Here is a 24,539-nt window from a genome sequence, read left to right as displayed (position 1 = left end):
GGCCAGCACTGCTATTCTATATGCAGGCCGCCGATATTTACAGGTGCAGTGGGCAGCATCTATAGGTTATAGATTGTGTTTGGGGGGGGGGCCAGTGAAAAAGCCTTGGTGGGCCACATTCGGCCCGCGGGGCCTTAGTTTGAGAACCACTGGCCTAAGCGGTCATCCAAAACAATCAGGTACGGTTTTGGGTAACAGGGATTCAAAGTGCCTATGTAACTTTAATTCTAGTGTGGAAATTAAAGTGGTTTGAAACTCAGCATTTCTTATCAGCTCTAAGATTAATAACCGCATACTGCTAGGAAAAATAATTGGAAGAGGAATGACATGCAAACAGTTAAAGGACCACTATAACGAGAAAAAAAAAAAAAAAGTAAGCCGTTAAAATCTGACAGAACCGACAGGTTTTGGACTAGTCCAACTCCTCATGGGGGATTTTTAGGGTTTTCTTTGTTTTTAAAAGCATTTCCTGAATGGCAGTTGCTAAGTCTAAATGCCAAAATAGTGTGCAAGAGAGTACGGAGGCTGGCAAGTTAGACTCAGCAAGTGCAGTTCAGGAAATGCTTTTAAAAACAAAGAAAACCCTGAGAAACCCTCATGAGGAGGTGGACTCGTCCAAAACCTGTCGGTTCTGTTAGATTTTTAACTGCTTACTTTTCACGCTGTAGTGGTCCGTTATGCCTGGTACACATGATGCAATTTTCCATCCGATAGACGGTTGAATAGCTTATTTTCAACAAGTCCGATCTGAATTGATTGTTTTTCTGATTGATTTTACGATCACTTCTATATAAAAAAATCGATTGGAAATCAGATCGGACCTGTCAGAAATAATCAATTTGACGGAAAATGTCATCATGTGTACTAGGCATAAAACACAACACCTTCTTCTCCAATGGGAAACTTAGCAACCTATGCAGAGAAAGTCATTACATTGTCTTTTTCTTGTAGGTTTTCTTATCAACCACAATGAAGTAAACATTCCTCGCAGTGCTTTATCTCAGCTGCACGCTTCACAGAAACTGGAAAAGTAGAGAAATGGTCACTAGATACTTTATAATATATAAATATGGCAGCTTTCAGAGCAGGTCAACTGTACTTTAAGAACTTGCAATTTGCAAACAAAGGAAATTAGTTTTGTACAAAAGCAAATAACTGTATGGGTAAAATAGTTTTGCTGAATTTTATATCAGTTTCATCCAACTTTAAATTAAATGTTATGGCAATTGGATTAAAAGATAAAGAATTTCCTTTTAAAAACAAATTTGACCTGGTCTGACACATTAATAGTTTGGGCGACATAAAAAAAAAAAAAATAAGTTGTAGTGCCAACAAATCTGCAGATGCAGTCATGACTCCAACTGACTCACTCCCAAAATATATAAGAAAACCCTATAATGTCTGTATCTAATAAATAAACTAGCCAAGATGTACAGTAATACAAATCTGCATCTAACCCCATGTGATCCTCAACACCATGTAACAGAATGAGGAGGCTTGTGCAGCCGCAGGAATATTATTCACTTGTTATTGGCAAGTAGGATTTAAAGAGGAGCTGTTAGGTATAAGGTCTCAGAGAAAATAAACACATATATCAGTAGCTAAAGATTGGCTGTACTTACATTACATATGCATTTCACTGTCCACGTTTGTACTTCACAGAATTTGTATATAGTATATGCAGAGATAGATGCTCCTGACAGCTCATGGCAGGCTCCATGTTTTTCTGTCAAATGTGTCGTCATGTCCTGCCTGCTTCCTGATCACAGATAAGCTCTTACTTGAACAACACAGTGTGCAGTGAATATTAATGAGCCATGTGGCTAGGAACAATAGCTGACTCCTGCAGTGTACTCTGCCCGAGATTTATCAGTGCTACGCGATTACAAGCTGCTGTAACGTCTCATTAGCAGCCGAGGGGAGAGCCCCAGAATGCTTTGCAGTATGGAATGTGGCTTGCGTCTTCTTAAGAATAACAGACTTGCTGATAAGCACACATCAAAGGTAACTGAGATTTTTATCTTCACTAATTGCTTTTGGGCTTCCTTCTAAACTGTTTAACACAGGAGAATAGAGGTTTAAATTAGCTTCTGCAGCCTGACAGTTACTCTTTAATATACTAGCTCTTTTCTCTGTGTACTCTGAGCGTTGCTGTGACTCCCAGGAGGCTCTGGTAACACATAAGTGAGAAGATAGAGGAGTCAAGGATGAGCAATTATCATTTACAGCATAAGCTCAGAGCTTTTACATAAAGGAAATACAGCAACCCTTACCTAAAGCACAGCTAAGTCATCTAGTGTGCTGAAACTAACTGATCCGGATTGTACTTCAATACTGATGGAAACATGAACAGAGAAACCTTACTGGATGACGTGGACATAAAGAACACCGGTGTTTCCTTACAGTCTGTGCAAAAACAGGCCTCCAGCGTCACAGACTGCAGAACGCTAAACCTACTCTTGTGATTATTATAATGTATTTCTATGGCAGTGAGATGTTTTCTTCAGCAATCTACAGAGTACTTTGTACCAGTCACATTACTTACTATCCTTTCTTAGGTTCATAATCTAATGTGACTACTACAGGCTGGAGTCTATTTCAGAGAAAGACAGTTAAACATGGCAGTGGCATGTTTTGGGTATATAGGCGAGAACTGGAGCAACTAGAGCAGGGGTGTCAAACTCAAATACAAAGTGGGCTGAAATCTAACACTGAAACCAACTTCAATGTCTAGTGGCCACCTCCCTCCCTTTTAAAGTTCCCTGGTGTCTAACGGCCCACCTTCCTCCCCTATACAGTTCCGTGGTGATTAGTAGTCCCCTCCCTCCCTTATACAGTTCCCTGGTGTCTAGTGGCCCCCCCCTTTGCACCCCTAAACAATTCCCGGGTGTCTAGTTAGCCCCTCTTCTATACAGTTCTCTGGTGTCTAGTGCCTTCCCGATACCGCTTCACCTCTAATATAGCTTCCCTGGTGGTCTAGACGAGTGGGCAAAGCATCATGCAAAGTGAGGAAACCATTTGCGAGCCAAATTTGATGGCTCTGTGGGCCAGAGTCTGACTATTTATGACCTAGAGGAAGCCCATGCAAACTCCATGTAAATGGTATTCTGACTGGCATTTGAACTTGGGAATCTACCACTTCAAGGCAAGAGTGGCATAGCAATAGGGGATTCTGTCCTCTGAGTCTCCCAGAGCCATAACACACAAGGTACAGATGCCTGAAGAAGTATTTGCGGGGCCCATGCACCTGCACACTTTACCATGAAGAAAGATGCATGCTGAGAACACAGCTGTCCGCAACAACCTCTTCAGCATCTTCAGCTTTGAAAGAGTCAGGAGAAAACCAGAAAGACGAGGTGTGTCTTTTCTGAGATCAATATAAGACCACCCTGAGAAGACAACACCTGTCAGTTTTCAAAGTGAACATCTTTGGAGAAAATATCACCAACAATGCCATCAAAGAGAAGGGTGTGTGGTGCATGGGCAGAACTGATAGAACAGGGATTGAGCTTCTTTTGCTATGGCTTTACAATGTCAGTGTATGTGAGTGTGAGAATCAGCCTGTGGCATGATAGTAGAGGTCCTAATGCGGAAAGCAGAGGGATGAGGTCTTTACACATTAGACAACGCTGCTGCCACAAGATGTGTAACAACTCCACTAGGCAACATGGAAGGAAACGCACTGCTCAAATAACCCTAGGCTGAAATTCAGATCACAAACAACATGGCAGGGGATAAAGTTATGGACACACCTGCACGATTTGTTGCCCAAAGCAATCTGCAGTTTTGGGACGACTGTATGGATAAGCATGTTCTGCTCTTTGGAGAGGGAAGAGGCACAAGAGGCAAAGAGAGTCCCACATGGAAAATAAAAATCTGGGGACAATAATCTGATAGGGCTGATAGCTACAGGAGAGGCCATCGACACTGAAAGATACCTGTACACACACTAAATTTTTATTAGCTAAAATAATCATAACCACATATCTAAAGTGTGTACATAGCTTACAGATTTATCCCAAAAATCCAGTAGGAGCACACAGTATGAAAAACATCTGCAACTAGGGATGACTTTCTGAATTCCAGAATTATCTGTTCGCCGCAGAAATCGGTAATCCTGCATTACTGGGACTTGGAAATTTTAGGCCAAATCAGAAGTCTTAGAAGTATTAGGCCAATCAGAGAATACAGAAGTTTACTGTGGTTGCCAATTGGCAATGTAGATTCTGCATAATAGCGTACATTATTACAATAAACTAACTTTATTAACAAAAATGTTCTAATAAGAAAAAGTAGTCAGATGCGTTGCAGGCCGTTCTCCTTTATCTTCCCCTAGCTACCAATTATGTCTATTCGACAGCCAGTCCACACCTAGGCAGGGGCACACTTATGTGAATTGCACATGTTTTGTCGCATAGTGGAAAACACATCCAAAGTCGCATACAGTGTAAGTCTATAGACCACACAAGAATCGCATCTTTTTTTATATACGTTTTAAAATTGCACCGAACGTTCCTTCTTCCCACATATTTCATGCTGTTCGCATGCAATGCTTTCCTATGTGAAATAAAAACGCATGCATTTTGTAAAATCATTTTCTGATAATGTATTGTTTTCACTTACTGAATATAAATATTGAAAATTCAAAACAAACATGAAAAAAGGCACATAATCAGGGGCGTAGCAATAGGGGTTGCAGATGTTGCTACCGCATCGGGGCCCTTGGGCCAGAGGGGCCCTCCCGCAACTACAGTATTACCTCTATTCCTGTGCTAATAATAATCACTTCTATAGATACTTTGAATGGTGGTAATCATTACCAAACTGTTCTCCATCCCCTTCTTGCACCCCTGACACTGTAGTTGCCATTGGCAGGTTTTGGTGCGCCGTATCAGTTATGTAGAGTGCTTGGGGGGCCCCAATGTAAAACTTGCATCGGGGCCTGCAGCTCCTTAGCTACGCCACTGCAAATAATATAACATAAAACTGCAGAAGCGCACATGACAGAAAACTCATGGTTTTCTGCATAGACAAGTGTGCTCCCTGCCTCCCTTCGGTTATTCCTTTTACTACAGAACTTCAGCTTCCCCAGCCACCCTCATCAGGACTTATTGTCTAGTAATAGACAGAAGTGAACAGTGTGGATTCCCAGCTTTGTGCTGTGCAGTTCCCACAGGCAGGGTGTGACAGCACACAACGCGGGTGTGGCAGAGACTGAACCACAGCAAGCCCAATTCATTACCAGAACAGCATCATCTGACTCACCACTAATACACAAGTCGTAAAAACACAGGTGGTAGCTGAAGAGTAGCAGCGTAGAAAATAAATGGTGTATTTAGTGTATATAATAGTGTATTTAATTACAAAATTAGAATAGATGCTTAAGGCCATGTTCGGGAACCATTTTATATGCATTTAGTAGGACATTATTTAAACTGAATTACAGAATGTAGTTACAGATAAGAAGCCATTTTTGTACTACAGTATAAATATGAGCTAATAGTTGGGAAGTTGGCTTATGCATGGGGTCAAGTAGAGCATTCAGCTTAGGATTCCTCCTATCCTAGCCCCCCATGAGATGTGCACCTTGAATAAGTGTGTGGGGTGCACAGTCTGCGTTGTTAGTATGTCTGTGAGCGATAGCTGCTTGCATCTTCCATCTGACTCCTGAGTAATCGCCGCCGGGAGACTTGGGCACAGGATACAGCTGATATATGGCTTATCCTGCTGCTGCACAAGTCCAGGTGGCGTTAATTACTATTCTCCTTCCAGGTGCACGTAGATAGTAGGGAATGATGTAATTCAGCTTCCAGCTATTGCTGGTGGCCGAATTATTACAGTGTTTTAAAAGTAACTACAACTCTGTCTTCTGACGGCGCCGAAGTTACTCCCTGTGTGCTGCTATACCTGTAATTCCTATAACGGCCTATGGTGGCACCGGCTGTGCCCAAATCTCCTGTGCTGGATTCCTTGTGTTCGATTATACAGTACTTGCTTTACATAGTTGTATTGAGATAGTGTTATACTACGATCGGGGACAGTTTCAGGTAAAATGGGGCCCTGGGCAAAACTAAATTTGGGGCCCTTTACATTTTCATGCTGTACTGACAAACGTATGACCTTTACAGTTCCTGACCTGTAGGGCCCCAAAGGAGTTTGAGACCCTGAGCCATTGCCCAGTTTGACTCTATGGAAGCACCAGCCCTGACTAGGAGTATGCTGGAGGTGTACAGAGAAGACCTCTCAAGAGAATTAAGCCATGGGGAGGGAATTGTCCTATAAGATCTGCAGTTAAATAATGCTGAGCAAGAACTTTTAGGTTTAATTTATTTTATTACTCTGCATGTATAACTGAGGGCTTGAATGGAAAAGATGTTCACTAAGCTGTCATCTCCTTTAACAACGCACCCTCATAGATTGATTTAAATAGATTCTCTTTGCCCACTTTCACCCAGTAGTTGTGAAAGATGTTACATTCGGTATTTACAGATATAAAGTGCCACTTGCTCCAGTAACATCCTGCAATACTTATTCAAGATTTCAGCAACTAAGCATGTCTGTTCTGCAATCTGCTCCCAGTAAACGGATGTTTTCTGAGCCATCCAAACGGCCGTGTCTGATGAGTAAGCAATCACTGGCTGCAGGTAGTCATCATAGACCTGGCTAAAGTCAATATGTGGCTCTACATAAACTGCCACCAACATTAACACTAGAAGCAATACTGCTAGAGCTACGGATCTGAAGGAAAAGGGGAATTTCAAATGAATCCTTTGACGTCTGACTGGTGTCTTCTGTGGCAAACATAGTTTATCCACATCTATAATTCTGTAATGATCCCACATACTGGTATCGAAATTTTTCATGCAAGAAATAGCGGCTATATCTGCAGCGGATGGTAAGGGCGCTCTGATGCGCTGGATTTTTTCCCGAAACTCTTCCATTCTCTGAAGGAACTGAAACGGATCTGTGATGTTCTTAAAGTCCTCAGCGATGTCACAAGCCTTTTTCTTCTCATTTATAATCGTGTGCACTTTGTTGATTTCTGGGTCGTAAGCTTGCATGACTTCAAGTTTCATGGTTTCAAAATCGGAGAGGATTTCATTTTTCTTCTGCTCCAGTAAATGCTGCAGCTTCTCAAAATAAGCCTTCACTTTGTCGGACTCCTTCGTCAGCAATTGAAGAGCTTCTTTCTTGCTGGACTCCAGTAGATCCAAATGGGTTTGGATGTCCATGCTTTGCCAGCGTTCAAAACCCCGACACAGGGTCTCCAAGGAGCGCTTTTCCTGACTGTAGGCATCATCAAAAGAGGAAAAGATGTGGTCTTTGTGTTCTCCGCTGGTAGCACAGAAACCGCAGATCAGCTTTAAGTCTGTAGAGCAGAAGATGTTCAGGGGTTGTCCAGTGTGATCTTTACATAGTGGCATTGTTGGAGCAGCCTTGATCTTGTTATATTTTTCCACAATTCCTTTCAGCACGTAGTTCACCTGATGACTGTTGCCACCCATGGTTGAAATTTCTTTACGGCAGGTTGGACATTTGAATAACGAAGGCCTCCATAACATTGGCCTAGAATTGCCCTCAAGGACACCTTCTAGACATTTCTTACAGAAGTTATGAGAGCAAGGTAGGACTCTCGGGTCTTCAAAGACGCAATGGCAGATGGGGCACTTCAATTCTTCCTCCAGGACATCCATGGTATTCTAAAGAAAGCACACAAGCCACAAATCAAAGAAAACATCCCAACAACACAAGAGGAATTAATTCAGCAGATACTGAAATTGTTATATGTACTGTTATAGCCAATACTGCATTTTAAACTACTCTGTGTGCCTGCTGTATAAAAGATGCCCCCGTTGTCTGACCATTCAGCCTCTAAAATGTCATTTTACATTCAGATTTGTAAATGAAACAAGTACTTCTTTTCTATTAGACCACATTTTGTACATAAGGCAGGTATTTCTTTTTGATCAATCAAAATGCAAGAGCTATAATGATACACTACGTATGCTATTGAGCTATAAAAGATAAAATTATCCACCAGGGACTTGTTTGTTACAGAGCCTTGGGCCATTTCTGGCCACAGATCAATGTATCCTACTTGTCCTAGAAGCTATGGTTCAGTGGCAGTCAGCTTGCTAGTTACAGAGTCTCATATATAGCCACTGACATTACCAAAGATCCACACATGCATAATTGCCGTTTGTCCATCTCAGACTTTACCATCGTGACCCAGCTATGCCCCTGTCCTCATTATTATAGGTACCATTTCAGGATGGTTTTACACCTGAAATGTGGTTTTGACCCTGCAGCAGAATGCGCCGACAGGGTCATATACATAGCGTCACCCTCCTCCCCCCACCTAGTGTCGTAGTTCCTGGACAGAAAATACATCACTGGGATTTCTGGGTTTCCCCATCTTATTACCGTCATTCCGCGCATGAGTGCCGCCATCGTATTTAAAGTTCCTGCATTGCCCATTGTGTTACATTACTTCTGCTGCAGCTGCGCTGCCATGGATTCAGATCAGGCACTTCTGGTGCAACGCGTTAAGTGTGCCAGGCCCCACTACCATTGCGTTACCCTGCGGTAAAACAGGTTAATGCAACGCAGGATTTCAGTGCAAGTGTAAAATGGGCCTCAATCAAAAACTACACAGCCACATACTAAATCTTTAGAGAAAGGCCAAAAATGGTGAACTTCTGGGGGTGCTTTGGTGGTTATTAAGGGGGAAAAAAATTGAAACATATCTGCTGTCCAACCTGTTAATTTTTAGACCTAGTCTACAGACTTTTTCCACAGACAGCCGGATTAAAGTTATGGTTTCTTCCCAATAAGATGTTGCTTTTAGTATTGGTGTATGCCATCCTTGCTATCAGTAATGGCAATAGTAATGTTTGGCTGAATCAACAATTCCTGTGCTTAGCCACGGTTCAGGTGAGGAGGACAGCAGGAACTCCCTGCACTTTACTGAAACTGTGTAATTTACTTACTGTATAATGCACTAATTGAATTTAATGAATAAAGTGTTTACTCCAAGAAGGAATAAAAGTAACAGGGTAACAGATTATTATAGCTGCATGCCTGGCACTAAGAGATCTGAATATAACAAGTCTGCTATAGCAGCTGCTACTGAACATCGCACTGTGATAGGTGGTTCTCTTCATTTTACTTTCTCACGGAACGTTAAAGAGACAGGAAAAAAAAAAACAACGCACACATCAGGTTAACTTTCCTGGGGCTTCTACCAGCCCCCTGCAGCCATTCCGTGCCCTCACAGTCACTCACGGAGCCTCCGGACCCCCGCCACCAGCTAGTTTTGTTTTCTCTGGCAGGCCTGGCCACGCATATTTTTATTCGCGTTCCCATCCACAATAGCGTCTTGCGCCTGTGCAGGACGTTATTGAGAATGGGAACATGAAGGAGGATACGTGTGGTGAGCCCTGCGCAGGAGCAGAAAGCCTACCGACTCCCTGTCAGCGAAAACGAAACTAGCCGGCTGCGGGGGACCGGAGGCTCTGTGTGTGACTGCGAAGGCAACGGGACCGCTGCAGGGGACTGTTAGAAGCGCCAGGCAAGTAAAAATTATTTTTTATTTCTGACTTAAGTGTCTTTTTAAGCAAACGGCTTGGGGGTTGTACAGCAAATCGTAATAGTGCAAGCAATGCAGATGGTAACCACGACGCATGGCACTGCATTGCTCTGAAATTTTCTCTGGCGCAGTTCATCATAATGAATGGAATCGCCCTTGTGAAAGCATTGAAATGCATGCAACAATGGGTTGTGAGATTCATGGAAACACCGGACAGCGCAGTCTATTCACGTTCTGATGTCCCTCCTGAACGCGTTGCTCTGCGTTTCCTAAACACATCTGGAATTGCATAGACAGAAACCAGGCCTTAAGGTCTGCCTGTGGTCCCTGAATCGGCTACTCCTCTCCTCCACTCGCGGCACTGCAATGCAGAAATCCTCTTCTGAGTTCTGATCACATGATATGACATGTGAATGTAACCCAGGGGATGGTGTCATTGGTGCAGCACCGCCTGGTGGTGGAAGAGGGGTGATGGAAGAGTCTCATCACATTTTTTACCTATATATTATGTATGAATAAAATATACATTCATATCACAGGGTGCACCATGATCTGATTGTGTCATGGACAGTCCAGATGAAGGACTCGGTTGTGATCCTGAAAATCCACGGAGAGCGACGTTTTACTCCTGAGTGGGGACAGGCTTGTTCTCCCCACCTGCCTTAACAGTGGTTGCTTCAGAGGCAACCCTGGTTTGTGAGTATATTACTTACGTTTCATTATACCTTCCATTCTCTACTAATACATACTACACTATATTGGGCTCTCGGTCTTCCTTCTTTTCTGAAAATCTGGTGAACTTTACACATGTAAAAGGGAGGGAGCCAAACTTATGCATGAATGGTGACTGTAGATCAATGCCAAGTGTCACATGTAGGGTAAATAATACATATAAAAAACCTGAATATCATCAATGTTTATCCTTATTGATGCTTCAAACATTTCAGTGTTACTGTGGACTTTAGATCTTATGATTACCGTTTGCATTTAGTCTTTGTTTATACAGAATTTTGCTCTCACAGAAGTACGTCAGCTTCTTCCTATCGTGTGTTTTGTCAGGAGTTATTTCTGAAGCTATAATTATGCCATAAAAAAAACAACTTACCTCATTAGTTGTCTCACCTTGGCCAGAATACATAAACTTTTCTACTAAGTTCTCTTACAAGAGATGTTTTCTCATCCGAAGCTTTATTCACTAAACCTACCGCGCACAAAAAGCACAGGTTAATATTAGCGCATGCTACACGCGGTCCTGTCAGTGCAGCGTGCGCTATTAACTTATGTAGTCGTAGTACGACTGCGATACTTCACTAGCGCGGCTGCTACTACGTCCGCTAATACATTAATTAATGTAGTCGTGGCCGCGCTAGTGAATTATCGCGGTCATGCTACGAGCACATTACGCACCAGTTTGAAGCATGGGCTCTTAACTTACGTGCGATCCTTCTCTGACAGGACTGCGTGGAGCGAGCGCACGCTTATATTAACCCGTGATGATAGTGCGCAGTAGGTTTAGTGAATCAAGACACTTATCTGCAAAATACTTTTTCAGTACATGGCAAGTGGGGAAAAAACCCCAAATAGGTAGAACAAGTAGTATAAATTTAAAGAGGCACTAAAGTCTTTTCTTACATTAATTTATTATCCAGTCAGCATCAGCATTAAATCCAGCGGCAACATGAGTGATTTATGGCTTAGAAATAACCCTGCAAAGTTCCAGGGCACGCATCCTTCTTCTTGTAAGAGGCAGAGCTGTGTGCAGTAGCTCTGCCTCCTCTCCGGTCAATCTCTGATCCCTACCTCTCCCCGCCCCTCTGTCTTCTTTCACTGAGAGGGGTGGGGAGAGTCGGAGATCTGCAGAGATTGACTGGAGAGGTTCAGAGCTACTGCACAAAGCTCTGCCTCCCCAGGGCAGCACAATCTGTGACCTGCAAAGTCGGGGAACTTTGCAGGTCTATTTCTAAGCCATAAATCACTTGTTTTGCCCCAGGGATGCAAAAAATCTGCTTAGGATTTAATGCTGATGCCGCTGGATAAGAAATTAAGGTAAAAAAAGACTTTTGTGTCTCTTTAAGTTAAGTTCCACTGGAACAACATGCTGTATTTTGATTTATTTTGCAGGCCAGGAATGCAAAGGTGTTTTGCTGATAGGCTACCAAAACATCTAGAGAGAACACCAGAGAAAGCTGCAGTGAGGAAACTCACTTCATTAGAAACATACCTATGCAGATGGAAGACTCAGGATACCATGGAGTCTTCCCACTCAGTCCATTCCATATTAGGCCCCTTTACACTTAAGCAGTTGCTCTCAGTTATAACTGAAAGGACAACTGATTTTCAAAGTAATGCCCATGTTTTCCTATCGCACCTTTCACTCTTAACACGTTTTAACTAAAATCTTTTTCACAATGCACTGCTATGGAGAAGAAAAAAAAAAAACGCGTACCAACTGATTAAAGTGGACCCAAATTAAAAATACAAGATTTCAGAAATAAAATCTATTTTCTAAATTATAATAATAAATAGCAGCCTTTTTTCAGCTGCATGATGACAAATATAAAATATTTTATATTTATTAGAGGAACCCCTCCCTTCCTTTCATATTGCCGGGACAGAATCCGGCACACTGGTGGAGGAGATAAACAAAACACAGGCTGCTAATGATGATGTCACAGGGTAGGTGATCTCAGCTTGTGTGAGATTTCACATAGATGACACTCCTGGGAGGGAGGGTAGCTGATGACAAACACACTCATGATCTAAAACCTCCTACTAAAAGACACTTATATCGCGCTTTTCTCCTGGCGGACTCAAAGCGCCAGAGCTGCAGCCACTAGGACACGCTCTATAGGCAGTAGCAGTGTTAAGGAGACTTTCCTAAGGCCTCCTACTGAAATAGGTGCTGGCTTACTGAACAGGCAGAGCCGAGATTCGAACCCTGGTCTCCTGTGTCAGAGGCAGAGCCCTTAACCATTACACTATCCATCCAGCTGGATAAGCTCAGAACTAATGGCTGCCACCTGTATAACCCTAGTTATGAAAAAAGAAGAGTGAAAAGCATGCACTGAAATGCTCATAGGCTTGAAGAAGTGTTTATTTAACTTTGTATGTGTCAGAGTGGTGCAAGTAAATATTTTGAATTTTAAAAAAAAAATGTTTGGTTTGGGTCTGCTAGAAGTGTAAACCGGGCCTTATTTCCTGCACTGTCCCCCATTGAAGTTATTCGACCTGCAAGATCGTATAGGTCTTTGAGACTACTCTGGCAGCCTTCAGTACTCCTCAGACAAGTGCACCTGTAGCGTGCACTTGCGTCCGGGCTCACACATGCACAGTATGGATACAATCATCTTCAGAAGTACTTGGGGGCGTGAATACTTAAAAAATCTGCCAGAGGAGTACTGAAGAGCTGATCTTGCAGGTCAAATAACTTCAACGGGGCAGAGCTCAGGAACACTGGAACGGACTGAGGACTGGGAAGGTTCCGTAAAGTACTAGAATTTGCCTTTTTCAATGTTGGAGTTTAGAGAGCACCTCCGGCCAAAAAAAGGTTTGAATGGCAATACATATACGTAGTCTATCTATGGTGTACAGTTAGATAAACATATAAAGTTAACATCTGGTACATCGTAGTGGATAGAACAGACTCACATTTATTTATGTAGCAGCACTTGCTTCTTTATCCTCATGCTAAAGTACACACTCGGTATGAGTCCTCCCCTCCAGCCTGGTTCCCTCCCCTGTCCCTCCGCCTTCCTAGATCAAATTACTTCTCTTTTCACAGTGTGTAGGAGAGAGAAGAGACAGGAAAACTGCTGAAGCCTGTCTTATTCTGTCTGTTTGCTATAATTCTTATTTCAGATGTCTGTCTGTCTGGATTAGATCAAATGGACATGAGAGGTGGTGTTATGACATCAATCCCCCAGCATCCTTTGCACCTATCTTGAGGAAAGAAAAAAAATGTCCCAGGCCCGACTTTAGACAAGAGGCGGGGATTTCAAGTCCATATAAAAACTATTAACACAGGTAAATTGGCTTCCGAATGCTGGTAATTCAGAGTTAGGGAGTTAGGTTTGCAGAGTTAGGGAGTCTTGCCCAAGAACTCCTTACTGAATAGGTGCTAGCTTACTGAACAGGAAGAGCCGAGATTTTAACCCAGGTCTTCTGTGTCAGAGGCAGAAACCTTAAACCATTACAATAGCCAGCCACTATCCAACCAACGGACCCCTGGCCAGTCCCCCCCCCCCCCCCCCCCATTCCATTGGATCACAGGAAACAGGCACCCCGGAGCCATGGAGAGAAGACACAGGAGGAGGCATGCTGGTGGATAGATGAATGTACGCTCTGCTGCAATGCTCTGCACAGCCCAGGGGGACTTAAGAGCCCATCAGGTGGAGGTGGCTCCACAGCTTTCCATTAGATTTCATGCCGATTTGTGTACAGTATGTGGCAGCAATAGATCCCTCTCTGATCAGATTTTTACCAGAGAGAGATCTATCTGATGGTCAAATCTGGTGATCGACAAGTGTATGGGCACCTTTATCCGTCACTCAGCTAAACACCTGTCTGATGGAAGCTGCCGTTGTCTCACCCACTTAAGCTGAATACTCACCTTGTGGCAAAAGAAGATGGATCACAGCGATGTCCCATGACGACGAGAGCTCCCCGATCCATTTTACTTCATCTTCCCTGCCAGCAGGTATATGCGACAGGTGTGAACGGGAAGTCATGCAAACCCTGAACTTTTTCACAGAGTCGTTGCGGATCTTAAAGAACCGATCGGCCGTGACTAAACGCCGTTCGCGTAATTGCTTGCTTGTACCCATGTAATGAGGCGGGGAGTGCGGCCACAAAAACATACCTGGAAAGCTCATGTGGGATATGTTCAAAGGGTCTAAGTACAGCAGCGGTGGGGTCAAGTAGACCATGAGTAGCCTCTGGACCATCCATAGACTTCCCTCTACCTAAGCAAGTAGCTAACTTATTTTACCCAGTTAAGTTCGGGTTCACACTGGTGCACTGCGTCAAACAATATAATCAAATTACTAATGCAATTTTATTGTAATGTCATATTCACATCGGATGCCATAGAGCAGTGATGGCTAACCTTGGCACTCCAGCTGTGACAAAACTACAAATCCCATCATGCCTCTGCCTCCCAGAGTTATGCTTAGAGCTGTCAGAGTACTGCAATGCCTCATGGGACTTAAGGTTCCACCACAGCTAGAGTGCCAAGGTTGGCCATCACTGCCATAGAGCCTTCCTAGTCCTCTCTCCATCCTCTTGTTGCCAGGCCCAGGTGGAGTTCATCCACCAGCTTAATCAAATACCTCTTCGGGCAGCCTTTGGATGTACTCACGTAACAGTTACATCCGAATATAAGCGGATCCGTACTGCCCACCTGCGTGTCCTGCTCACACATGCGCAGTACAGAAGCGCACATCTTCTGAAGCATTCTGGGATGCGAGCGCTTCCAGAGTCTGCTGAGGAATCCTGAAGGCTTGGAAATTCAACAGAGGCCAAGAGCCTTCCCTCTCCATAGGTGAGTAGCTAACTCATTTTATTTTCAGATAGCTCCAGTAGTGCTCTAACATAACACAGTATCTGATTGGTTGCTCGGGCAGCTGGTCCACTGTTGCTCAGTTACATGGAACCCTTCCACCACTTACTATTATATAGATGATAAATGAGATGCTAATATACAAATTGAATGTAGCTTAGAACTGGGCCAATTAAATGCAATATCTGCCGATTTTGATCCACCCAATCCCTCTACATACAATTTATATGAAAATGTACACACATGCCAGTGTTGTTAGGATTGCACTGACTATCACTATTCACCACATGGCAAAGCATGTATGCAAAGCAGCAAATTGTGTTTTTAATAGAGATGGTCATTGAGATGCAGGTCCTTGAGGCTTGCTTGCCAATTGTATGCTGCTCGGACTCCATTTCATTGGCTCAGTTTCAGCTGCATTCAGTCTGCATGCAAGCCAGATTGCATCTTGTTGGCCAATTCTTTTCCTGTCGCTTGGGAGAGCTCATGGCGACATATCACGCAGGCAACTCATATGCTGCAACTAACTGCCATTACTGGCTATTCAAATGTAATCTAATGAGGTCTAGTTGCAGCAACTAGTTGCTGTGACCGGTTTGCTTGTGTGGCACGGTCCAAACACATACCTCAGCATCACGTGTGGAGAATTTCTCACTAGGAATGGCTAAAGATGAGATCTAAAATTCAAGATTTTTGTTTTTTTATTTCTACTTCCATTCCAGTAGATCAAAATACTATAGAATAGTCAACAACTAAAGGTGCCCATACATGGTACAATAAAAACATTCAATTTTCCAATTTATTAGACCAAAACGATCGAATTGAATGAACATTTAAAATAATCCTATTTTTTGATCAAGAAAAAATAATCGATTGTCCTGTTTTTTCAATAAAAATCAGATCGAACATGTTGGAAAAATCTTTATATTCGATCTAAAGGAATAAGTGAACAAAATTATCTATTTGAAAAAAATGGTACCCAGTATGGGCACCATAAGAGCTCATCTATTAAGAAATGAGTTCAAAGTTTGCTTATCGGTGAATATTTTTCTCTGCGGGTACCAGAATCAGGGGCTTTAGGGCAGGGGACCCACAATAAATTGCTGCAGCGCTTTGAAATCCCACAACCACTGTGTGCAGCAATTCCTAGAGCGATTACCAGCATTCAGAAGGCAATTTGCCTGTGTAAATAAAGTTTTATATATTCAGCAGGTGCCCTAATGTCTGGCTTTCACCCGTAGCCCTGCCCCTAGCAGTAGCTTCTCCAGCTCCAATCAGAGAAGCGCCTGCGACCTCATCTGCTACGGCAGGAAGACGGACATTGGGACATCTGTTGAATTAAAAAAAAAAAAACACATTCAGACTCAAAATTGATTTGAAAAGCAATTCAAAGGTGATTTTGCAGCGCTCGTATCTTTGCACTGGAGCGCAAACACACCTGAAATGCTTAATGTCCTGTGATTGTTATTAGCCCTAATCCAACCACTCTAGTGCAGGGGTGTCAAACTCAAATACAAAGTGGGCCAGAACTGAACACTGTAACCTAGTCGAGGGCCAACCTCAATGACTACTGGCCCAACTTCCTCCCTTATAAAGTTCCCCGGTGTTTAATGGCTCCCTTGCAACCCCGATATAGTTATTCGGTAGCTAGTGGTCCACCTCCATCCCCTATACAGTTCTCGGTTGTCTAGTGGCCCCCACCCTCCCCTATACAGTTCCCTGTTGTCTAGTGGACCCCACCCTCCCCTATACAGTTCCCTGTTGTCTAGTGGACCCCACCCTCCCCTATACAGTTCCCTGTTGTCTAGTGGACCCCACGCTCCCCTATACAGTTCCCTGTTGTCTAGTGGCCCCCACCCTTCCCTATACAGTTCCCTGTTGTCTAGTGGCCCCCACCCTCCCCTATACAGTTCCCTGTTGTCTAGTGGCCCCCACCCTCCCCTATACAGTTCCCTGTTGTCTAGCGGCCCCCACCCTCCCCTATACAGTTCCCTGTTGTCTAGTGGACCCCACCCTCCCCTATACAGTTCCCTAGTGTTTAATGCATTCCCCCTACCTTCCCCATATGGCTTCTCTGGTGATCTAGGGCTATACCTCCTGTGGGTGGGCCAAACATAATGCAAAGTGGGGAAATCACTTGGGTGCCAAATTTAATGGCTCTGAGGGCCAGATTTGGCCTGCAGGCCGGAGTTTGACATGTATGCTCTAGTGCGTCCCCTTCATTGACATTTATTGGCAAAGCATTTTTTGGAACCACCAGCAATTGGCAGCAATCCAGACCCCGGATTCACAATAAACGTATGCATTATTATGTGTGTGATGAACACATGAATTCAAAGCCACTGGTATTGTTTAAAATTAAATAAATACATTAGCCTCCATATCTCGCTCACGTCAGGTGTTCTTCATTTTTAGATAAAAAAAAACTAACAAACAAGGAAGTCTACTCTTCGATCTCATCTCTTTTAGCTCCAGTGTCAACATGTCACCTGAGAGTAAGCTTGTCTGTGCTAGGCCAGGTAATTATGGTAAAACACATTATGAAAGGTAACTCACTGCAGTCATTTGGGAGCTGGAGTCGGTCAGGGAGCTCCTAGTTCTCCAGGCAGTTCTTCTTTGTCATTGCCTGAGGCAGTGCTGCTGTCCATGCATAGCTCTGCTGGCCTCCACTCTGAACATTAGCAATGTATGATGTCCTTCATCCAGCAAACTCCATGGAGACTGCTTCAGAAATGCTCAGACAGCCTTGCTGCTACACCACACACAGCCCATTCATGCTTTTACTACATATACAAGCAGGATCTGAAGGCTGTTCAATGGGATCTGACATCATAGGATACACCTACCACACTGCCAGAGAGCATCATGGGAAATGTAGTTTGTTTGCAATATCACCAGTGTTTTGTATTGCTATAAATGTAATTATAGTTTTTAATGGAGGGCTTTTGGTTTCTTTTAACCCGTTACACTTTCCTAGTGGTTCTAGGTCGCCATGAGCTATCTGGGTATTCCTATGTTTAGTATTGGTGATGATTTTCCTATGTGTTATTGATTTGTCCAGGGCAGTGTTGCTAACTCATCGCTTTCATTACTGACAAATCTAAGTTATACAGGTTCTGGGGCTATTTGCACACAGTCGGTGCCTTAACTGCATCTACCTAGCCACAAAACCTGTATAATTCATATGTGTCAGTAATTAAAAGGGATGAGTTGGCATTGGCAACACTGGTCCAGGGAAATAAGCTGAGTAAGAAAAGATGAAGCTGTAGGGATGGCATACATCAAATAACACTAACTAACCCTAAGACCCCCCCTGGTGAGGCCTAACCCTAAGACCCCCCTGGTGGGGCCTAACCCTAAGACCCCCCCTGGTGAGGCCTAACCCTAAGACCCCCCTGGTGGGGCCTAAACCTAAGACCCCCTGGTGGGGCCTAACCCTTAGATCCCTGAGGGTGCCTAACCCTAAACCCCCCCTTCCTGACGCCTAACCCTAAAACCCCCTTCCTACTGCCTAATCCAAAAACTCCCTTTCTCCACTCCAAATAACATTAACACAAAAAGCAATACATTTCTAAGATATTAAAGTTAGAAACAATAATTTACAATATTCTAAATCTCAAAACGAAACATTTCGTTTAGAAGAGTAGGTTGGACGCTATTGATCGGATGCCCAAATCTCTTCTCTGCAAATAATGTTAATACAAAAAGCGATAGATCTGTAATATAATGAAGATCAAAACGATAATTGACAATTAGACATGTCGGCGAAACCGTTCGCCGGCGAATCCCCTCACCCTGTACTACTTCCAGATCGCTATGACCCGGAGTAGTACGGCTGTGCTGGGCCGGCGGTGCGCGTCCTTGATCGCACGCCTGTTGCCGGGCACTTTCTGCGCATGTGCGTGACGTCATGAGTGACATCATGCTCATGCGCAGAGAGTGCCCGGCAACAGGCGCGCGATCAAAGACGCGCACCGCCGGCCCAGCGCAGCCATTCTACTACGGGTCATAGCGACCCGGAAGTAGTAGCGGCCCATAGAGGTTCGCTGGCGAACGGTTCGCTCACATCTCAATATTGTAATTCTATAAACTAATTTGAAAAGGATATTTCGAAACACTAATTGTAAAAATGAAAAATTTTGGTTGGACGGGCCTGGCGCCTGCTCTTTATGGGGTGCCCTAATTTCTTCTTTGGCCGGTATTTATCATTAGTGTCTATGGGGCGCCCAGATAGTCCATTAGCCCAAGGCACCGAAATTTCCTGTTCCTGTAGGGATAGGCTTCTCCATTTTTGTACCAGTTCTGCTTCGGTTTTCCTTGCATTGGTTTTGCTAACTCAGCCCAAGTGAACTACCTCGCTGTCTTGTATACCAAAATGGACAGGGATGCAGTACACCTGTGTACACTTCCCAATCCATTCCGAACGCGGCAGTGTCGCAAGCTGCGTTAGAATGCAGCTGTTACGTCACACGGCAACACTGTGAACCTGGCCTTAGGGTATGTTCACACCAAGCATGTTGCTGTGTGCTGCATTGCTGTATGTAACCACACTGCCCATATAGTTGTACATTACTGGCATACCTCGGGCAGCCTTCAGCAGTACTTGCGTCTCCATATGCACATGCGCAAGCCTGAACGTGCTCATCTCTAGAAGTACTGAGGGACGCCACAGGGGTGCCAAAGGGGTATTCGACCTAGCAGGTTGAATTACTTCAACAAGGAACGGCGCTAGGATGATGGGACGGCTGAGAAACGGGAAGGCTCTATGGCAGTGATGGCTAACCTTGGAACTCCAGCTGTGACAAAACTACAAATCCCATCATGCATCTGCCTCCCCGAGTTATGCTTAGAGCTGTCAGAGTATTTGCATTGCCTCATGGGACTTGTAGTTCTACCACAGCTGGAGTGCCAAGGTTAGCCATCACTGCTCTATGGCCTTCCTTTTACATAGGTAAGTTTCCTCACTTCAAGTTAACTTTAAGATGACAGTCTGAAGTCATGTCACTAGCAGTCCCTCACAGGGCCGGATTTACCATAAGGCACTGTAGGCGCGTGCCTAAGGCGCCTAATATGGCAGAGGTGGCTCCCCTCCGTTCCCGAATGTTTCCTCTCTCAGCAGAGATGGAGGACGATGTCACTCACCACCCCGCTCCAGTCCGGCAGCGGCGGCACGTAGTTAGGGGCTGAGATTTGAGGCTTAATCAATGCCTGACCTAGATTAGAACCAGGGTCTGCAAGGTGAGAGTGCTAACTATCTGCCCATCATAGTAGCAATATACTAAGTTTCAGTGATATGAAGATGGGGGCAGGGCCATTTCTGGTGGTTTTAGTGCCCTAAGTCAGACTCCCACTGCTTGCCTTGCCCACTACCCCCCTGCCCACTACAATGTTACTAGGATGCTGAACCATTATATTGAAATAATCTATCCTATCTGTTTTTGAAGAAATGAAGTGAATTCTAGCTTTTGAAACAAACGGACACAGATACACAACTTTAGCACTAGTTTGTTGAAGCTGAAGTGTTCTGTTGCATAAATGATGATAATAATAGCAGAGCACTGAGACAATCAATAAAGAAAGAACAGAAAACAACTATGAGATAATTAGCACATTCATGGAATCTGCCACACCACTGTTATGATAATGAGGTCACCACTGTTATGATAATGAGATCACCATTGTTTTGCTATTTGTGGGTGTCTATTAAGGTACTAAAAATTACTGGGCTGAAAATGATCTCGCTTTTGTTCCATTATATTCCTTCCATGTTGTAACTGTCAGCTGTGTATAATAATTCCCCTCTGGTGACAGTTCTGGGCTGAGTTCTGTACAGACACGTTGCAAGGAAATCGATCCCTCAGGCCACAGTTTAGGAATGAGTGCTGTACAAATAGGCATTCTGTTGCCATGGAGATGAGGCAGAGGCATGATGATGCAGTGCATGATGGACCATGAGGGGTAAGGAAGATAAAAATACCCTTGGCCTGCTCTTGGACAGGGCAATCCAACAGGCCAGATGATCTCTTGCTTATGCATCATGGCTGCTGTACAAAACCTTACCTTCTATACAGAGGTGGCCCCGACCAAGAACCATCTAGCAAGTGTATGAATTTTGAGTAGGACTGTGGGCACATGGTGAAGACTGAAGATATCTATAGTAGCGTAGCTAAATCACTAAGGGCCCGCTGCCCCCTAAGCCCTTCGAAGGACAGCTGCAATATTAGAGAGGTATAAGCAGGGGAGGGAAAACTTACAGTATATTAATGATTACCACTATTTAAAGAACATAAAGAGGCAATAATTACTAGCATAGCGCCAATAAAAAGTTAATACAGTGGTTGAAGAAGGGCCCCTGGTGGGCCCCTGTGGTTTAGTGTATGTGGCGTGGTCATATCCTCTGCATCACCTATTGTTACGCCACTGGATACTCTTTTTTGTATTGGTGTACACCATTGTCTGTAGTCCCAGACAGCCCAGGAGTCAGATTCACCCATCACTTACTACTCACCTGTGTTATTAGTATCATTCTGCAGCATCGCTTGCCGGGCTCTATATACAGGGCTGCAGGCAGGTAGGACAATAAGGAAGACAGTTGGTCCAGTCAGTCATGTGACTGCTGGGATGCTGCAGTGCAGCAACTGCAGCTTTTCACATGCATGACTCGGCGTAGGGCTAGGCAGGTGAAGGTAGCACCGTCTGCCCGTGGGCTGGCTCTAGTCAGGGCTGGTTGACTAGGGCAGGCAATGGTATGAAGAGAAGAGATAGGTGGTGTATGCAAGCAGCATGGCACCAGTGGTGTATTTCGATAAAATACTTCCTAGGACAAACACTAAAATTCACCCTTGGGAAAAAGGGGGTAGGAGTTGAAGGGGATTAGGCATCCGTAGTAAAAGGGCGCCTGGAAATTCCGGCACTCAGGAAAGCCGATAATAGAATATTGGTAAATTTACTGATATTCTACTATTAAAGTGTAAAGAAATATAATAAAATATCAATAATATTATAATTATTATATTTATTATTATATATATTATTGTATATACTGCTATTTCAATGGGCGTCTATGGCGGCGCCCAAATATCTACCGCTGGCGGGCACCTATATTTTCTAATTTGTCCAAACGGGCACCTATATTGCCCTAGCAGGCGCCTAAATTGCCCTAGAAAGACCCCCCTGTAAAAGACAACACCCCAAGACAGACTATCAGCACCCAAAGAAAGCCCTAGTAACAGACAACATCCTATGACAGACACCCCCGCCCCCCCTCCAAATAGGCAGCATCCCATAGCAGACCCTAGTAACAGACAACAGCACTCCAGTTACAGACTGCAACATATGATATGTGGCTGGATAATGTACTTTAGGTCCGACAGGAGAAAGGAGCTAAACAAATGGTCGCATTATTACATTTCCCCCAGTAACAGAAATGAAAGACTCCAGGTAACAGATAGCATCCTATGGCAGCCCCACTGAGACAGCAGCCCCCCTTGACAGATCCTCAGTAATAGCATCCTATGATCGGATCAGTGAATAATGGCGCACAGTGCCTATGAATAAAAATGCGCCTCATTAAAAAGATACATTTATCACTATTTATCATTAGTACTGCATAATAATGGCGCACAGGGAAAAAAGAAGAAAAACGGCACACAGTAATGTTATTTATCAATAGCGCCGTTCATATGCCAACCAGCAGACGTTATTGCGCACAGTAATGTTATCTATCAATAGCGCCATACATAAGCCAAACTGCAGACGTTATTTAACTGCAAAACGGTGAATGGATTTAATGTACCACTGTCAAGGTTAGGGTTAAGCACCACCAGGGGAGATTCAGGGTTAGGCACCACCAGGGTTGTGCTTAGAGTTAGGCACGTCCAGGGGGGTGGTTAGGGTTAGGCACCTCCAGGGGGGTGGTTAGGGTTAGGCACCTCCAGGGGGGTGGTTAGGGTTAGGCACCACCCGGGGGATGGTTAGGGTTAGGCACCACCAGGGGGGTCTTAGGGTTAGGCACCACCAGGGGAGATTTAGGGTTAGGCACCACCAGGGGGGTGGTTAGGGTTAGGCACCACCAGGGGGGTCTTAGGGTTAGGCACCACCAGGGGAGATTTAGGGTTAGGCACCACCAGGGGGGTAGTTAGGGTTAGGCACCACCAGGGGGGTTGTTAGGGTAAGGCACAGTGTTGCCAACGGCCCGTAAATTTTGATACAAAACGAGCTGCCCGTGAATTCCGTAAGGAATTCAGCAGCGTCCGTAAGGGCGGCCAGTCGGCCGCCCGCTCTGTTGCAGGAGGACAGCAGTGCAGTGGAGGAAGAGCTGTGGGCAGCGGTGGAGAAGGGGAGCAATCTCCCCCCCCCCCTTCTCTCACCTTAGTGCTCTCCCTCCCTCGATCACTGTCCCCTCCTGATCTAAGTGCGGAGTGGCGTTTGGCAGCGGGCGGGACTTACCTTCCATCTCGCTCCTGCGCTGGAAGTTCTGCTGTTTTGGTCTGGACCAGACCAGAGTAGCGGCAAATCATCCCGTGCCGGCGACGAGATGCAGGTAAGTTCCGCTCGCTGCCGCCTGCCAGCCACTCAGCACTTAGATCAGGAGGGGACAATCAGCGAGGGAGGGAGAGCACTAAGGTGAGAGAAGGGGGGTAGATTGCCCCCCTTCTCCACCGCTGATGCCACAGCTCTCCCTCCATTGCGCTGCTGTCCTCCTGCTGGGGGGGGGGGGGGGGCACCTGGCTACCTATTGTGGGCACAAATACCTCTGGCTACATATACTGGGCACATATAACCCTGACTACATATACTGAGACATATACCCTGCCTACATATATTGGGCACATATACCCCTGGCTACATATACTGGGCACATATAACCCTGGCTTCATACACCTGTGGCTACATATACTGGGCACATATACCCTGCCTACATATACTGGGCACATATACCCTGCCTACATATACTGGGCACATATACCCCTGGCTACATATACTGGGCACATATAACCCAGACTACATATACTGGGACATATACCTGTGGCTACATATACTGAGCACATATACCTGTGGCTACATATACTGGGCACATATACCCTGCCTACATATACTGGGGACATATAACCCTGGCTACATATACCTGTGGCTACATATACTGGGCACATATACCCTGCCTACATATACTGGGCACATATACCCTGCCTACATATACTGGGCACATATACCCCTGGCTACATATACTGGGCACATATATAACCCAGACTACATATACTGGGACATATACCTGTGGCTACATATACTGGGCACATATACCTGTGGCTACATATACTGGGCACATATACCCTGCCTACATATACTGGGGACATATAACCCTGGCTACATATACTGGGCACATATACCCTGCCT

General features: G+C 44.6%; 1 protein-coding gene across 2 annotated transcripts; it reads right to left on the bottom strand.

Moving 5' to 3' along the window:
• Positions 1-6,320: 6,320 nt before the first annotated feature.
• Positions 6,321-21,742, bottom strand: TRIM13 (tripartite motif containing 13). 2 transcript variants are annotated; one of them, XM_068267258.1, is made up of 2 exons: positions 21,655-21,742; positions 6,321-7,700 (listed from the first exon to the last, which is right to left on the bottom strand). In XM_068267258.1, the coding sequence occupies exons 1-2, from the start codon at positions 21,670-21,672 to the stop codon at positions 6,471-6,473; spliced, it is 1,248 nt and encodes a 415-aa protein (XP_068123359.1). In that variant the 5' UTR covers positions 21,673-21,742; the 3' UTR covers positions 6,321-6,470. The 2 variants fall into 2 exon arrangements, with proteins under 2 accessions (XP_068123359.1, XP_068123360.1); XM_068267259.1 differs by lacking the exon at positions 21,655-21,742 and adding an exon at positions 17,703-17,962.
• Positions 21,743-24,539: the final 2,797 nt, after the last annotated feature.

Source organism: Hyperolius riggenbachi, chromosome 2, assembly GCF_040937935.1.
Source record: "Hyperolius riggenbachi isolate aHypRig1 chromosome 2, aHypRig1.pri, whole genome shotgun sequence".
NCBI lineage: Eukaryota > Metazoa > Chordata > Amphibia > Anura > Hyperoliidae > Hyperolius > Hyperolius riggenbachi.
This window is presented reverse-complemented; position numbering and strand designations above follow the sequence as displayed.